The 17,893-nt window shown below is 42.0% G+C and overlaps 1 protein-coding gene and 1 long non-coding RNA gene across 5 annotated transcripts in view; one reads left to right on the top strand and one right to left on the bottom strand.

Moving 5' to 3' along the window:
- The window catches only part of LIMS1 (LIM zinc finger domain containing 1), a 33,924-nt gene extending 17,586 nt beyond the window's left edge, over positions 1 to 16,338 (bottom strand). For 2 of the 3 annotated variants that reach the window (XM_082278698.1, XM_082278697.1), the window contains exon 1: positions 1,337 to 1,680. In XM_082278698.1, the coding sequence (XP_082134824.1) occupies positions 1,337 to 1,518 (182 nt within the window). In that variant the 5' untranslated portion in view covers positions 1,519 to 1,680. Of the gene's footprint in view, positions 1 to 1,336; positions 1,681 to 15,325 lie in introns of those variants that run through there. The other variant, XM_082278699.1, reaches the window with a different exon arrangement.
- Positions 3,989 to 15,455, top strand: LOC309571308. Of its 2 annotated transcripts, none has more exons than XR_014226300.1 (4): positions 3,989 to 4,083; positions 4,331 to 4,419; positions 6,239 to 6,297; positions 13,699 to 15,455. It is a non-coding gene; the product is annotated as an uncharacterized lncRNA (long non-coding RNA). The 2 variants fall into 2 exon arrangements; XR_014226301.1 differs by having other exon boundaries at positions 4,331 to 4,437.
- Positions 16,339 to 17,893: the final 1,555 nt, after the last annotated feature.

Here is a 17,893-nt window from a genome sequence, read left to right as displayed (position 1 = left end):
AGCTGTGTTTCAGTTAATTAAGGCCAGAAAAAGGTTCTTTAGATTTTTCCTTTGCAAACATTTTCTTACTCATATCTAGACTCCCAAAGTGATGCCTTCCAGGATCACCTCTCTGCCCTAATACCATGTGGTAGCAGAGAGCAAATATAGGGCAATGGTCTAGTTTCATTACAATCTGATCTCAGCTGACAAAACCACTGACTCAAACATCTATCTGGAAGGTTATTAGACAAGTGACATTATTTTAAACACATGTGCATGCATGCATACATTTTGATATAGCTATCATGCTGTGCTTCTAAGTGCAGAGCATGCAGTCCTCTGCACGATGCCAAGCCTTCCTTCTTATCCCTTCAAGGGCTCCCACCATGTTCAGTAGGAATTGAATTCATTCCCTGCACACCCTCCAAGGGAGCAAGCAAATACCTAGCATGTGGTTCAAAATGGAATGTGTTTTATCTATTTCTTACACTGTCTCACAGAAGAGCCCTACGCAAGGTCACATCTGACATGTTATTATTAGCTGCCACTTTTTTTTTCTCTCTCTTGATCTTTGCAGATGAGGAAAACAGTTACTGCAATCCAAATATCCACTGCCCTCACAGTGAAACAAGTGGGCAAATTTCATATGAAGATGGGCTGCAGGATGGTCTAACCCGTACATAACAGACAGACCTATGGACAAACTGCAGTGACTATACACATAAGGAGTGATCAACTATAAAGCTCGCCAATGGTCTTCATGGACTGTGTATGCTTTCTGTGGGGCAAAACCTCAGTCAATTTCCCCATCCTCCTTATCAATCTAAATGAAGAATAATCACAAGAGAAACTGGGATCTTTCATCATCACTTCAACAGTGCTCGAGCATTAAGGATGTTAAGTGCAGCTATACATAAAGTATAATCCAAGCAAAAACATGAAACAAAGTTCAAAACCAAATGAAAACAAAGTTTTCCTCTTCAGGAAAACGTGCTTCACTTTCAAACACATCATGTATGTAAAACAAGTGAAGTATGTAATACTTCCGCATTAATGAAGCGGTTTATCCATTTGCCCAGAATAACTGGCAAACAACCTGAGACTACTTTACAATTTCCAACCCCAGTTTTACTGCTGATAAAAATTTCTGATGCAATTAATGATGAAATTTAAAATAATTCAAATTTTAGTTGACAGTTACAACTGGCAATGTTTCAAGCAGAACAGTGGCAAAGGTTGGATGAGAGAACAGCTTGCACAGCCTGCTCAGATCTCAGATCATAAAATACATTATGAACAATACACCAGTAATGTCACTGGAGTTACACCCCAAAGCTGAACAGAATGAACTTACAATCTTGCATAAAAGTCACAAAACTCTTTGTAGAGTTTTATTTCACTGTGCCTACGTTGCAATTTTGACACTGGTTTCTCGCCTTCATTTCCTGCAGAGTTGTGAGCATCAGGAGTGACCTTGTACGCAACCTCTTCATCCTCTGGGATGGGGTACGGCTGAGCTCTGCGCTGGAAGTCCATCTCGCTCCGATTGCTTTCCTGGGTGTATATATTCTATGCTTATACTGCAAAGAAGCTGTAGGCAAGGTCTGAAAAACAATATGCTGGATTTCCCCTTGTTCCCAGCAAAGTGATTTACTTTAACAGCTCCGTGTCATGTAGCTGGAGCTACTCAGCGCCCTCCTAGAGCTTCAAGTTAAAAGTTCAGTGGTGGGGCTGTGAGCCTGTCACGCTGAGATTTACTGAGGCTGGCTGTGCACAGAGGAGAACACTCCCCTGCCAGGCCCTTATGTAAACTCGCATGCTGGAAAGAGTCTTTGCTGCTGGCTGCTGACAGAAGCTGCCCAGCAGAGCTGTCGTCTGAGTACCCTATGTGAGCAAATAAGGTCACCCCCAAACTCGTCTGCAGCTTCTTTCTGCTGAGGGGGGTTGTTTCGGTTTTTGAGACAAAATTTCAGGAGGAAACACTCCAGAATGAGTGCTCCTCCCCATTTCCTCCTTCAATGAGACAAATGGGTCACAATGAGTAAAAGTGGGAAAAAGAAACCAAAATGTTTATTAACTCGAACAAAACAGGGTAGAACAGGATTTAAAAAAAAAACAACCAAACTCAAAATACAACAAATTCCCGGAGAGGGAACAGACACCCGGGCTCGGACCAGCCGGGGCCACCCCGCAGGCTCCCCGGACCGGCGAGGAGGGAAGGGAGTCAATGAGGCAAGGGGAAGGGAAGGGCAAAAAGAACAAGAAAAAAACCCCAACAGAACCTTTCCCCAGCTAGCTGGAACACAAAGGGAACCAGAAAGCAGCACAGCGCTCCCGGCGCACTCGCTCCCGAGCCCCGCCGGGCCCCGCTGAACTGCCCCGCACTCGGGCCCGTGGCTCCGGGCCGGGGCCGTCTTAGAGGCACAGCGTCCTTGGGCAGTGAGCGGACGGCTGAGGAATAAAGCGGCTTCATAACATCAGCCCAGGACAGGGGTGGAGGCAGATTCTAACAATATTTTATCATGGGCAAAGCAGCAGTGGAAAGCAGGAAGAGAAGACTCCTGTCTCCAGGTAAATATTGCTTTAATGCTAGAGTATGTTAATTACCTTGTAAAAATGGCCTTTAATGCTCCACTTGTGTCTTCTAAGTCATATGTGCTGAATTTATCTATAGGTGTCTTTCCTCTTGTCAGTACCTCAGACAAGGGAAAGGTACAGACAGATAATTTGATTTCTGTTGTGCTTCTCAGGCCATTAACTAAGCTGACAGGCATGCCATAATGGACAATATATGAAGGAGGAAAACCAAAGCTTTATTTCCAGTGATGTGCTGCATTTAGAACAACTATCCAATGGAAAAAAACTAAATGAAATAGGATTTGCAGCTAATAATTACATTCCTTCAAGCTCTCCCTGTTTGAAGCACAGTGCTTGTGGCAGATGAGGGATACTCAGCTTCTTGCACTTTCTAACTGCAGAAAAGGAAGGCTTTTGGGAAGCCCTCCTGAGTAACTAACTGGCTCAGCCTTGTTAGCAATCAGTTGAACTGCAGAACTGCATGCACTTTGTGCTCATGACACACAGCACACAGGTATCTGAAGAATCTGCTAGACTTTGAGAGGGCATGTGAAAGCAGAGGATGACAAGGAGACGAGCAATGGGAACAAGTAGAGAAACTAGAACTAGAAGATCAGAGAATCACAGAATCATTTAGGTTGGAAAAGACCTCAAGAGCACTGAGTCCAACAATTAAACTAACACTGCTGCATTCACCACTAAACCATGTCCCCAGGTGTCACATCTACACATCTTTAAAATACCTCCCGGAATGGTGACTCCACCACTTCCCTGGGCAGTCTGTTCCAGTGTTTGACAACACTTCCGTGAAGAAATTTGTCCTGATCTCAAATCTGAACCTCCCACGGCACAACGTGAGGCCATTTCCTTTTGTCCTGTCACAGGATATGACAGAAGGTCTAGTCAAGGCTAGTCTCTTAATATACCTGTACCTTCCTAGGACCTACTACAGAGGGTCTGTCTGATGATGGTTTTTTGGCCATATCTCTCACCAGCAGCTGGGACAGCTTGCTCAGCAAGCGTACAGCAGCCCACACACCCCTCTCCAAGCAGGCCGGAGCTTGCACGCAGCTGCCTTCCTGAGCTCAGCCAACACAGTCCTACACTACTGCTTTGCTGACAAATTTGTGGAATGGGTTTGGTCAGTGTCTTTCCTTCACTTCCCCTCAAAAAGGAGCAACCCCTAGGCAAGCTATTTCCCTGTGTAGGTGGGAGCCAGGCAGCATGACCTGGCTTATTTTCCTGTCCGTAGGTGTGATTATTCATCCTATGCCAGAGCTACCAGCAGTAACAAGCTCTAACAGGCTAAGGAGGCTGCACCCTCACCACTGACACAGCTTGGCTGCAGCTCAAGCCCTATTTTTATCTGTCATGGGGCAAGCTCCAGATGAAGCAATGCTCAGGTTGTAGCCCTAGGCCACAAAGATCTTGCCAGAGCACCACTGCAGTCCTGGAACAAAAGGTTTCTGCATTCTCTGGAGCACCAGTGATGAAAATGAGCAGTGTCTGCCAAAAGATATGCAGGTATAGTGATGCCAGTTCTGCTTCTTCGTCTTGCTTCCCAATGCTTTGTGCACAGGTCAATGCTGAGCTTCTGTAGGTATAAAAAACTCCAGCAAGACTGACTGCAATGGACTAAAAATGCTGATTCACCAGGATTAGTGCAGGTGCACAAAGCCACTAAGATAAGAAACAGCAAGTCAGCCTATCTCTTCCTCTTATCGCTATTTTCTCAACAATTTCCCAACTGTTTTCCTGTATTTTGTCCCAGATCACAGACAATTCTCCTGGGAAGATGCTGCTGCAAATCAAAAGTGCCCTGTAAAGTTTTTCTCCTGGTGGACTACTACAATTCTTTCAGTAAGCTGAAATCCACAGGTGACCAACGTGGCTAGAAGCCACTTCTGCTGTCTCATGTCCTCTTTGGTCAACAAGAAAACATTTGCTTGCTTCTTCAGCTTGCTACTGTGCAATGTTCTGCATGGCTGTAGCAAAGCAAGTAGTACAGCAAGTTAGTGCAGCAAGATGTCCATCCAAAAAGCCTGATTTAATCTTCCTAGTCTTTTTCAAGAAGCAGTCCTTCAAACATAGGGCTCCATATGTGCAGTAAGTAGAAGCTGCCTGGTTCTCCAGTCATATTACCATTGCTGCTGGTGGAATGACTCCCAATGTTTTCCATTAAGCAAGAAAGGAGCTTGACAGGAGTTTAAAATGGGCCTTTCTGCTACTGAACCAAAACACAGCTTCTACTGTGAAGGTCTGGTAATCCACAAATCCAGAGCAGCTGGCCGTCTTTCTCTTTTCTGTCATTTTGCAGGAGGCATGCTGCCAAGATCTGAAATACATTGTTAAAAATACACTGCATTTTCATTAGGGAATTCTAGGCTACTCTGAAGTGAAGTTGTCCATGGGGAGTGAGAAGCATGTAAGGGGTTGTTTTGCAGCAACAGCAGCTTCCCAAGGGCATTCCTTGGGAAATGGGACAAAACATACCAGCCTGTTGTTAAAGATGCAGTGTTATGGAGAAAAGGGAGAAGTTGAGCGTTTAACTAGAAAAGGTAGGTATGAAAGAAAAAGACAGTCTCGTCTTGGCACACTGAGGATCTTATCAGAAGCCAAATCTGGTGGTAGGGAAGGTGCTGAAAGAAATGGTAGAAGAGGGAGGGAGAAGTGTCCCGCTGCAGTTACCAGAAGGGCTTTAGTAAACAATAGCAAAAATAGCTGCACTGCCTAATCCCTGCTGAAGGATGACTGCCGCCTCACTCCACGCTGCTTTCTCTGGAGAGCTTTCCAGTCAGGCTGCCCATGCTGGTGCCTGGCAGGGGCAGACAGGGACTCTTACAGAGACGACTCGGTGGCCAGCCAAGCCTGCTGAGCATTTCACTCCGTGCCACAAATAGTCGTGCGGAGCAGTCACGGCTCCAAACAAGGTGCTTGGCAAAGGCAGCTGCTGCTTGGCAACCTATTTGTGCCACCGTAACATATCGCTGCACCGCCGGCGCTGTCGGGAGGCCAAATGGCCCATCGGGACACGCCGGGGGGATGAGTAATCACAGTGCATCCCACCACTTCCCCCACAGGTACGTGTGGTTTAATTTTAATGATGTATTAACAGATGCTATGCAGTGGCTCTCACACGCAAAATACAGAACAACCTAGAACAGAACTTTGGCTGCAAAAGATGTGTGGGCTGGCAGTGCCCTGCTCTGATTTCTGCACCAGCATTTTGAAGCACTAGTTGACCTTTGGTGGGGGTTTTTTTACTGAAATTAAAAACACTCCTGGGTTCTGGTTGCTGCAATTGTTTATCTCTTAAGCAATAAAATACTTTCCATGTTAAGCTGGTCTCCTAAGGCAGTTCGAAAGAAGGCATGAATCTTTTATATAACAAAAATGCACATTACAGGTAGGATTTTCACATATGCTCAGCACTGCTGTAACTACTGTTTCTATTAAAAATTATGAAAAACCATCTCAAAACCACTACAGTAAAAACCAGGTGAATTCTGAGTGCTCCTAAAAGCTTCATTCTTTAGACTTCACCTCAAAATGCATAATTAAGCTTATGTGGTGGGAGTTTAAACAGGGCAAACAAAAAGGCAATTCTAGTTGTTTCATATACTTCAGTATAAATTTATTCTAGTATAAACATGTCCAAAAAATGCTTTGGTCTCCACAGATAGAGAAGGTTCACATTCCATCTCTCCATAAGGAAGTAAACATAACTGGAATAGACAGGTAAGCAGCACCTTCCCACACAATGTTTTATCAATAATTCAAGCACAGTGAAAAATCAGCCTGTCAGAATTTGTAGAAAGGGAGAGCAATGTGCAACTGCAGCATTTTCCTGTTATAAGTAATATTTCAGCAAAGTATTGTGTTTTCTTCCTGCTGGTTACAAGTATTAACAAATGAAGCCATGCTCCATGTAAACCAAGTAATGACTTCTGTGTACAGATATTTGATACTCTTTAAAAGAGTCATCTCTTCCTCCCCCACTACTATTTTTTTTTAATCCTGTGCAGACAGGAAAAACAAAACAACAGACACAATATCATGTATGAGAAGCTCACAAACTCCAATAATTTTGTGTTGCACGAGACACAGTATATTATTGGTTATTCTTGAAATTTGTACCCTGTGTAGCTGACTGCATGCCTACCTCAACATGGTATCCAAAGTCTGTATCCAAAGTCCTCCAACTCTATAAATTTCAAAGATGCATTTGCACTGATGCATTTCATATAGCATTTACAGCCTCATTTCCATTTTAAGAATAATAAAAAAGGTCAGCCACTCAATATGAGGGGCTGCACATCAAATATCCCTGAGACACCTGCTGTGAAAAAAACCATCTTTTCAAGTCTGAAGAAATAAGATCAGGCCCTCCAAGCTCCAAAAAAAGTGATAGGACAAGAAGAAACAACCTCAAGTTGCATCAAGGGAGGTTTAGATTGGACATTAAGAAAAAAATTTTCATGCAAAGGGGTGTCAAGCATTGGAACAGGCTGCCCAGAGAAGTGGTAGAGTCACCATCCCTGAAACTATTTAAAAGACAAGTAGATGTGGCACTTGTACACATAGTTTAGTGGTGGACTTGGCAGCGCTGGGTTATTGGTTGCACTTGATAACCTTAAGAGGTTGTTACAACCTAAATGATTCTATGATTCTAAAACAATGCAGTGACATCTTTCTCTTTAGGGTAACAGTTTCCTAGCACCAGTATTCAGTTCATGTCATGTGTCACTGACATCTACCAAAAATCCTCCACTGAATCCTCAGTGTAATGGCAAATGCCAGCCTTTGATTCTGCCTGAGTCATCTGCCTGCACTATGTGGAACCAATGTTTTGACAAGCTAAACACCATGACCTGAGCGGTTCATCCAGGAGCTATAATTATTATTATGACTCAACATAACACCCCAGCAATCAGGAGAGACTTCCAGTACATCCATGCAGCTCCTTGTAGGGCAGAGAGAACTGCAACACCAGGCTTCCCAGTTCACAGCAACATCCTTATAGTCACGTCTCCACTGGAGACACCACGCTGTGGACTGACCTTCAGCTTTAGTAACCTGCACGTCACACACATCTTTTATTATTACTTTCTTAGTATTAATCTACACTTTCAGCAACATAATTTCTTCTCACCTTCATTAGTCTGAGCTGCTATATGACAAAGTGCAAAGTTTTTCATTGCCTGAATTAATTCATTTTGAGCAGATGTACAATGTGTTATAGCAAACATCTCCTCAGCTGTTCCTCTTCTCTCACACACATGCTAAATTGTTAGTTACTCCAGGTTTTGGTTTCACATTTTTCTCTTCCTACATTCACTACAGCATTATCAGGCTTTAAAACCTGCAGAGGATGGCAGACAGCTAAGCCATCTGCAGTCAATACTGCAGCATGAAATAAGAGCCCTAATATTCAACAGGCAAGAGAACAACCAGGAGCAGTGTATGTTCTGAAGACTCAAGAATGAGTAATGTGTCAACAAATAACACTAATACAAAATAGCATTGCTTTCCTACGTCATTACAACGGTTTTAACATTTAGGGTTATGCAAACTGAAGGTCTTCAACTCGTACTTTATTAGCTATTCAATGCTAGTAGCAGACCTGCCAAGTAAACATGAACGAATTTCAGTAGCAGCTTGTGCAAAGCAAGATTTCCATGCATTTTTCTAGCAGAAGGTTTGGCAACTATTGCCAGGGGTTTTTTTAAAGTAATTGTTTCTGTCCCAACACCTGACTAATCCTCAATGAGTAAAGCAGCAGTGGACAGCTACGGTATCTATTATAACACTTCTGAGGGAAGAAGATGTAGAAGTTACCCCTTGCAATAACATACTGCTGGGATTATCTGGAAGAGCAGCATTTTTTTGCTTGACAGAACAGAATCAAAGGAAAGAGGGAGGATGACAGGGGTTTGTCCTTTCAATCAGAGGCGTTTGAGCCCTGCCAAGACTCCTTCTGCTTTGCTACATACCATGGAGAAGTGGGTGTAATCTGAGGAGTAGCTTTAGAAAGCATTTTAGAAAGCATCTTAGTTTAAAACTAAGCAATTACTTGTACACGTCAGACAAAATGCATGACCTGCAACTTGGTAGCTCATGGAGTTATGCTATTCTGAAGCTGCATTGCTACAATGTCCTTTAGAAAAGTATATATATTGGGACCAGCTTTGCAATGTATCAGAAATACAGGGTATGCTTCACTTCAGTTTCTGAAGTCAGTGAGAAGAAATGTACGAAACAAAAACTGAAAAGCCAAATATTGAGCAGGACAAACAGCTTTCAATGCAAGCTTCCTGTATTGGAAAAAGGGGACCAGCCAGGGCAGTTTTGAGTCATGATTCTGAGTGGGAGACCAATAGTTGCATAGAAACAGAGTTCAAAAGGTAGACTCCCCTCGGGATCAAGAACTTTATAATCTATGAAGAGTGTGGCATGCATGGATTTAACATGCTAGAAAAGTCAAACATCATTTCACATTTGCTCTACCTTTGTCCACTCATTCCTTGCTGGAACAGCTTGAATGTTTTGAATCTTTCATTTTAAAAAGGACAGCTGAGAAATGCTGCCAGGTATTGCTATGTGTCTGCCAGTATGTAGCTTCCTTTGAGGCTAATAGTAAAAAGTTTTTAATTCATTTTCTTCTAGCTCTATCACAGCCATTAGGGCAGGCAGAAACAGCAGAAAGGCTACAAGGAAATATGTCATAAAAGTCAGAACCCAAATTTCTCTTGTTGGACAAAAGGCTCCAAAAAGATCAGAAAGGTTCATCTATAAAGACACATCACAGGATGACTTAGAATCTGCTGGCAAAATTGAACAGTATCATCAAAAAACACTGCTCACAGAGGATTATATATGAAGCCATCATTTCAGAATGCTACCAGGAACTACCTAAAATGAGAATTTCTACAAAGCTGGCAGATACAAAGATGAAAACTGAACAATGGTAGCCTAAAGCTGCTATGACAAATCAAGCAAGGAAAAAAATAACATACAACTATGTGCATCAGGTACTACACATGAAAACTCAGAGCATTGAGTGATTTGGCAAATGCCCTGAGATTGCTGGGTGCAAGGCAAAACCAGAGGAGTTAATTGAAGGAAAAAACACTGAATGCCACAAACTCTGTAGGAAGTCCCTGAGCCACAGCTGGTGGCAAACTGGGATTACTACCAAGGGCAATCCCATAAAAGGCCCACTCTTTCCTTCTACCTCCCTCCACAGGCATCAGCCTTTGGCCATCCTCAGAAGCAGCATACTTGGCAAGCTAGAGCTGTTCCCATGCCTGGAGAGCATCACGTAAAAGGCTCATGGTCCTCTCGAGGACACTGTGTCAGTCAGCTTCGGGTTTCCTGGAACAGCTCAGAGACCTCAGGAAAACAAAAAATATGAAGAAAGGGAATCCAAACTTACAACCTTCAAACTTTTCTTCCAGATGCCTGCAAGTTGGTAATTTTTATTAAGTGGTAACATTGGCATAATTTAGTTTTTCTCTTCTGTGTGTAAATTCACTTCAGCGTGACAGACTGCATTCAAAGGACAGCTTAATTATAATGAAGAATAATAAGCAATCGCAGTACATTGTCTTTAGAGAACACCTCTGATTAGGTGTCATCAGGACACACGAAAACAATAGCAAAAGAAAAGAAATGCACAATTTACCTTTAGTCAGCTAATCCTGTAAATAAGAGCAGTGAAAATCTTAATTGCTATAATCATCGAAGCTTACATGTTTACTAAAATCATAGATTTAAGAGGAAAAGTAGTTACTACTCAGGCTGATGTTACACAAGCAGCTATCTCCGGTCATTTGGAGTCACAGGAGGTGACAGTCCAGGTGATCGAGTCAAACAAAATCGCTAAGTTGTTATGCAATGTAGGAGACAAGGGGTGAGAGAGAAGGCAAGCAAAAAAGGGTGTGTTCCTCAGGAGTTATTTTAACCCCTAGAGCAATGAAAAGTACAGCACAAATGAACAGTAAAGCTTCTAGTCATTTGGATACCTCAAACTAAGGCTCAATGCAAATTTTAAGTATCCCAATATTAAAATCTAACCATGAAGCATATTTTTGCTGGCTGTAAGTTACTCTAATTAATGGTACCAATTCAGTGTTACATTTACATGGACAAATCCCTTCTTCAATTAGAACAGCTAGCAAACCAAAGTGTTTCTTAGTCCAAAGCTCCCTGATTCAAATGAGTATTTGTAGCACCCAGCTCTCCACTATTCTAGCAGAGTTATTAACCAGAGCAAACGAAGAAGCAAAATTGTTTTGTGTCTTAGCACTTCTTTGAAAGTTTTTCCTGCTTTAATAAATGAATCGCTTTTTTAACCAATGTATGGAACAATTACTGCTTCATCTGCTGACACTGGCACGGTGAGCAAGTTAAACAACTCTCACAGAAAGCAGCCATATAAATGTTAACATTGGTGATGCTATAAAGAAATATTACCAGGAGAAATCAAATTTAAGTACAGGTGCAGACAGATCTTTTATTTTCTCTTTAACCTGCTCTCAGTACCCTAAAGCATCTGAAGGCTCAACAGGTGCCTGGTTTCCCAGACAGTCCCTGAACAGCATTTTCATTCCTTCTTCCTAGGAAGAGCAGATCTTCAGGGCTGATGTGCAGTTGGAAACAGCTGTACATCTTGTCTGGCAGCTACACATGTGCTTTTGATGGCAGATTAAGGAGATTTGTGACCTTTCACACCTCCCAAATACTGCATTTCATAAAGAAAGGGAGACACTCAGCCCTACTGTGTTGCTAATGGCGGGAATTTTATTCGTTTCTTTTTACACTCGCCTACAAGCCTTGCTGTGCAGAGCCTATCCCCCTAAGGCTCAGTGGGATGTAACCATGTGCTTATGCCTCCTGTTTCATCTGCAAGGAAGTCTTTGTGCATGAAATTCTGGGGCACATCCACATGCCTTCCAGCTTGGAGTCAATGTGCAGAGGCAGGCAGGAGCCTGAACAGATCCAGCAGAAGACTGCCTGCACCTACTCAAACACATGTACCCCTCAGCTTCAGCAGCAGAGACCAAAGGAAATGCAGATACTCTAAAACTATTAATATGGAAAACATCTACAGTGCTTTCTGCACAGGAGAGCAGAGCAGTGAATTACGTGTGACTGACAGCCACTGATGGAAGCTCATCAATGATTATTTATTGTAAATGCTGAAATTTACTGTTTGGTAAAAACTTGAGACTAACCTCTTCAAAAATTGTTTACATTTTTAATGGCATTTGAATGCATATGAACTTAGAAAAGAGAGTTACAGATAGTAGCTGTGATTAAATTCACTTTTAAGTGTAATTGTAAAAAAAACCCCAAAGATAATTGCCTCTGCTTTTGCCAGTACCTTGTACTGAGCTCCGAAAATTAATACCACCAATTTTTTTAGAGGAATCATTCTATTTCTAAAAAACCCATGGGATGAGAAGGGGAAAGAGCAAAAATAGCTGGCATACTGCTATTGCTAAGTGACTCCTAATGATTAATCATAAATATATGTGTACAATTTCCTTTGCATTCCGTTTTCTGAGAAAAGCAAGAAAGAATAGCTCAGCATACAGTCAGAATTTTTTACATGCCATTTCTAAAGACAAAGCAAGACAAGACCTACAGGAGATGTCATTTTTTTCCCACTAAATCAATATAGCTAGAAAAGAACAGGTCTTTAGAACAGTCTGTTCTGAAAAGCAGATTTCTCAGGTTGCATTTAGTTCAATGACTGCCGCATCTGTTGCACACAATGAAGTGCTTGGCATCCTCTTGCATTTTGAACTCTGCACCCAGGGAGCATGCTGTATAATTAAGGTTTATGAGCTGGTGAGTCTGCTCAAACAGGCAAAGAGTGGTCTGCATTCAGCACCCCTACTTCAGTGGAGGTCTAAACCAAGCACATTTTTGTACTGTGCAAGTTCAAGAAAAGGATGAACTATCCAGACCACCTTTTACATGGCACAGACAGGCTGCAGCTCCCTAAGAAGTCATTAAAGCACCAGTTTTAATCTGCTCTAGCAGCAGATTAAAAGGCTGCCAGAAAACCTATGAGGTTTGTTAAGTGATGCGTGGAGTGAGACAGAAAGAGAAGCCAAATTTTCCATCCCCATCAATATGCTGTGGTGTCAGGACAAATTAAACATATGTGACACATTACATGACAAACATATGTTCTGGTGCACATTTAGGAGTTTCAGTACATTGTTTCACAGTGCCCTAATTATTAGTAATCTCACACGTTTTAAGTACAAATGACACTGACATTCCCAGGAAAGAGCAAAGGCAGAATTTTGGCACCAAGCCCTGCGGAGCGGCTTTGTAATGCCAACACTTGGCTATGTCTCAGCCACAATTTGCAGGTACACAGGTCCCTGTCCTACCAAGCACATCTGGCTCCTGCTGTGATGGCTGGACCCAGCAGCTGAAATAAAAGGTTTTTAATACGGAAGTTCTCAATGGGTGACCTGGGGACACTGGCATCTTGAGTACATTTTGGCCCAGGATTAAAAGAACACTGTTGGAACTGAGAAAGCAGGTTTCAGTGAACTGTTGCTAGAGGGCTGATATTATTTAACACATCTGGATTAATATGTATGTAAAACAAAATACAAAGGTACTAGAACAAAGAACTGGAGAGAGATACTATGAGAGGGCATTGCAAAGCCATGGGTGGCAAGATATATTTAGCAGACATAAAAGAAACCTCTTGTCTTTCTTGTGGACTCTAGATACTCTGAAAGTATTTGCTAAGGACAGGTATCTAAGTGGCACTGGGAGAACATATGGCAAAAACTAGAGCTTTCCATTTTTAGAAAACTAATGAGCTTTTCCTCTTTGTTCTCAATTGTTCTTTGCCCTCTTGACATGTCACAATTCTGTATTTATAGTGCCATAGTCTTTTGTCATGGAGAATGCAGTAAAAAAATAAAGCCTGCCTTGCAACACACTGAAATATCACAGTATGGGTTAGGAAGGAGCAAGGTTTAGTTTGAATAAGAACCAGCTTAAGCGATTAGCAAACATAAGATAACCTCTAGTTGAAGGTATGGGTTGTCTCCTGCTCTAAAAGCATCATCTGACCATGCTCTATTCACCTTCTTGTATTTCCAGCACTCTGCCCTAAGCTGATTCACAAGTACCCTGATTCGGTATTTCCTCCAATTTGGATTTTATTTCTCAAGACCAATCCCTGTTTCATGTATTTCTCATCTCTAACTGGAAGAGACTCAGGTGATCAAAACACCCAGACTTCTACTGGTGCAGTAAACACACCCCTTCCCCTATCCAGCCCCCAAATGGTCTCATTCCCATCTTGGATATACATAGTAATAACAGCAACACAACCATACAGAGCTAGTGCTCATTTTTATGTATATGCTTCAAAAAGCGGCTTTCTCTACCCCAAATAGATCTCTCCTTCCTCATTGCTAGTTTTGTACAAAAGAAACTAAATTTAAAAATGTCAGTAATCTCTGTGCATCTTTTAATCTACTAAATCTGGTTATTCTTCCAACTGCAGTCATACAAATATAACATATATACTGCAAATGCTACTAGAAATCCATCTCAGAAATCAATTCAGAATTAATACTACAAAGAGATACCAAGCACACATACCAGACCTGCAAGTTAATACATTCATGGAAGTGATATGCTATTTCTGACATCTTATGACAAATAATCTCTGTAGGTTACAATCATACATTTTGCCACAATTAAGGTCCTTAGTTATAACAAAAGAGTAAATCCCCCAGATCTGAACGACCATTCTTCTGAAATCGCTAACACAGTTGACGAAAACACAGTAACAAAACCGTTTCAAATTACACAGCACTCCAACCTGATGCACAACCACTACCAAGGAAAAATAATCTAAAAATACAATGAGACAGGCATTAGCAGATAGGAAGTACTTCCTCTCCACTGAGGCTTTTGTTAGCAGATACACAAGGTTCCTTTTCTGAGGAGCTTGAAGTGGGAACAGATTGCTTTCACACTGAGCACACTTAGAAAAACACCTTTGCATTTTTACTTTTTTTGGGGGGGTCTCTGCACTTAATCAAGTTAGAAACAAATCTTTAATCTTCATGCTCTGAACAGAGGCTTTCTGCAAATTCATTGTTAATTTTTTTCAAAAGGCTCATTAACATCAGGAAGATAACCCCAGACATTAAATGGCTTTTTGATTTTTGGTCACTCTTGCTGAGTAAGGTCAGGCTTAGCGGCCCTGCTGCATTCTTCTGTCTAAAGCCCTTTCCGAATCAAAGAACCCCCCCCACAAAAAAACACAGAGCCCAGCAGCCATCCCATCTCCACACCACCAGCCTGGCACAGGGACTGTGCCAAGACCCTCAAGAGGCAGCACAACCCACAGAATCTGGGTGACTCAGAACTAGCTTCAAAGCAGATGGAGCAAAGTTGTCAGGCTCCAAAATGTTTATTTACTTGCAAGTGCTGGCCATCAGCCGGGATCCAGAAGTAAATGCCAGCTAACATTTGCCCTTCCCAAAGTCAGGAAAGGCTGTCACAACGTCGCCAGAATGCACAAGGTTGCCGTATGGCTCCTGTATTCCTCCTTCAGGGGTTCTTCCATCGTGTTTTGGGGCTGCTTCTCAATGCATGTGTTTTGCAGTGACTTTCCAGAGCTGTGGTTGCATTTTGTTTGTTAAAACCACCGAAGCAAGCAGGCAGCAGAGAAGGGCTCGGTGCCCTGGCAGAACCATCCATTTGCACTCACCTCAGGTTCTCTTCCTGTGACCCGGGCAGGACACTGTCAGGACGATCGCGTCTCCTCCTGTACAGACCTGAATGTGACAACTCTTTCAGCTGCAAGGCCGTCATATTCCCCTACCTGGAGGAGGGCTGGTTTTTTTTTTTAAAGGTGAGGGGGGTGTTTTGGCTTAGGGTTGGGTTTCTTTCCCCCGCCTCTCCCAGCTGTGGGTGCCGAGGAGCGCGCCTGCCAAGATGTCTGGAGAGCAGCGGCTGGGCGGTGTGTCGGCACACCTGCGCCCGCCGGAGCCACCAACCTCTGCAGGCAGGAGGGCAGGCAGGGCAGGCACCCGCCGAGCTGCTTCCTGTTTCTCATAGGTACACACCCTCCCAAAGGGCACCACATTTCCTTTATCACTTGATCACACCTATGGGATATGTGCGACAAGCTCACCCCCTTCCCTCCAGCTTTCCTCAAACTCTCACCGCCCCGACAGGCACGACCCTGCCCTGTGCTGGGCAAACGAGGCGGCTCTCCCAGCGCCTCCGCAAGAAGCTACACATCTCCAGGACTGCAATGAGCTGTTTACTCTTTCCTGTTATAATTTACGACAAAAGGAAAGTCATTAGAGCTACGAAACTTCAGTTACTCAAGCACGTTGGCAAGCTGTGACAGGGAGGTTAATGCAGCAAAGTGTGCCGCAAAGTAACTTCAGTAACTAGCATGAAAATACTCTTTTGGAAATGCAACAGCACTGTGCATTTTTCTTCTTCTACCTTGAAAATCAGAAGAAAACCACAACGTAATTTTCTTCCTACTCTCAGCTATCAAAACACAACCACTATACCAGTTTGTCACACTTTGTAGTGATGGAGTGTCCTGTCTAATTGTAAAACAGGAATGGAAGTGCTTGAAGTTTCCTGCAAGGCAGGAAGGTGGTTAGCAGGGAATTTTGCAAGCACTGCACCTCATCTCTCTTAGTAAATCTTTAGTACTAAATAAAACACTTCATTTCTATGCTTCAAAAAAGCTTACCACTTCTTGAAAAATGTTTACAATTTCTTTGATATTATTCTTGACACATATAAACAAAAACTTCAGAGATTTTACTTCTACGTGGTGAGTGGGGAAGGTGTGTTTTTTAAATGAACTTGCATTTAATAAAAGCCAAGAAACCTAACAATTAGCAAGGACTGTTTTGACTATAATAGGAAACAAGTTCTATGTGGTATGAATTACAGATTTCAGTATTAAAGTGTTTATTTTGTTGCAGAATATATGTAACAGTATTTTTTAATTTCTCTAAAGGAAAAAAGTGTAACATAGGTGATACTGGGTACATCATACAACACCAATTTTGTTGAGGTTACCAGACTGAACACAAACACAGTAATTTTATATAATACTATCAATGTGCTTCAGCCTGGAATGTCATCAGCACATAATATTAAACATCACACAATGGAAAAATAACAAAATTGTTTTGGAAAAGCAAACACATAACGTAACAATCACATAAATAGATAATAGTTGCAAAAATTCAAAGTGATTTATAAGATGTTAGAGGGTTGCGCACACTGAACTGTCAACAAAAGCGACACACAACTGAGCTCCTGTCCTCAGAAAATAAAAGCAAGAACAATCACAGTATTTGCCTAAACACGCTGCATTCCCATTTCAAATGAAGTATTTAAAATTGTTTCTCAGTAGAGGAGGATAAGCTTAAACATAATTGAATGCCAATTCCCTGCAGTTAGTCAATCAGCGATCCAATGAAAAGTTAATGCTGTTACGAGTGGAGGTTCAGAACAGCTGATGACAGATGTTCATGGCACAGCAGCTTTTACACATTACCAATGGTTTATACTCTGCTTTAAATATCTGTGTATGAATGATTTATCTTTGTCCAAATGATCAATTTTAGATAATAGTCTAAAAAGTGATGAGTAAATTTTTTTTTGTGAAAAAGGTCTTTGTAAACTATTGAAATTGAGCTTCTACCTACAAATTTGTTCATAGATTCTTATTCACTACAGTAGCCATCTGTCCAGCATATACTGAATACTTTTGTGTTAAACATGACACAAGCCAATAAAAAATAAAAGCACAACTCTTCACCCACTTTGCTGCAGGTTGCGTTAGTGTGAAACACATCACTTCATTAAACTTCTATTTATCTGCATGAGCAGCTGCTGTGCTTGGGCAACAACTTTTACTCAAATGTCCTTGGAAACCAGAGCTGCACCAAACCAGTATTATGAAAATTTAAAATTAACACTACCAGACAAAGCATGCAAATTGAAGGAATACAGCAAGTCCAGACACAAAAACGAGTTGTTATACAGATCAAATCCACCTAAATATAAAGGAGGGCAAGATGGTTAGGTTTTTAAAGTAAGACCAGGGACTCAGCTCCATAGCTCCATCTCACAGGCCTCTTCAGCAAACTTCAACAGGGGTCTACACTGATATAGAAAACACTTTCTTGGAGGACTTCAGAACAAGCTAAAAGCTTTCTACAAGAAGAAATGCAAACTGGACTCCTTTTCTGCCCTGTGGGTTTGCCCATGAATCCTCACGAGGGATGCGGTTTCA

Source organism: Coloeus monedula, assembly GCF_965178545.1.
Source record: "Coloeus monedula genome assembly, chromosome: 3".
In the NCBI taxonomy this organism is placed as follows: Eukaryota; Metazoa; Chordata; class Aves; order Passeriformes; family Corvidae; genus Coloeus; species Coloeus monedula.
This window is presented reverse-complemented; position numbering and strand designations above follow the sequence as displayed.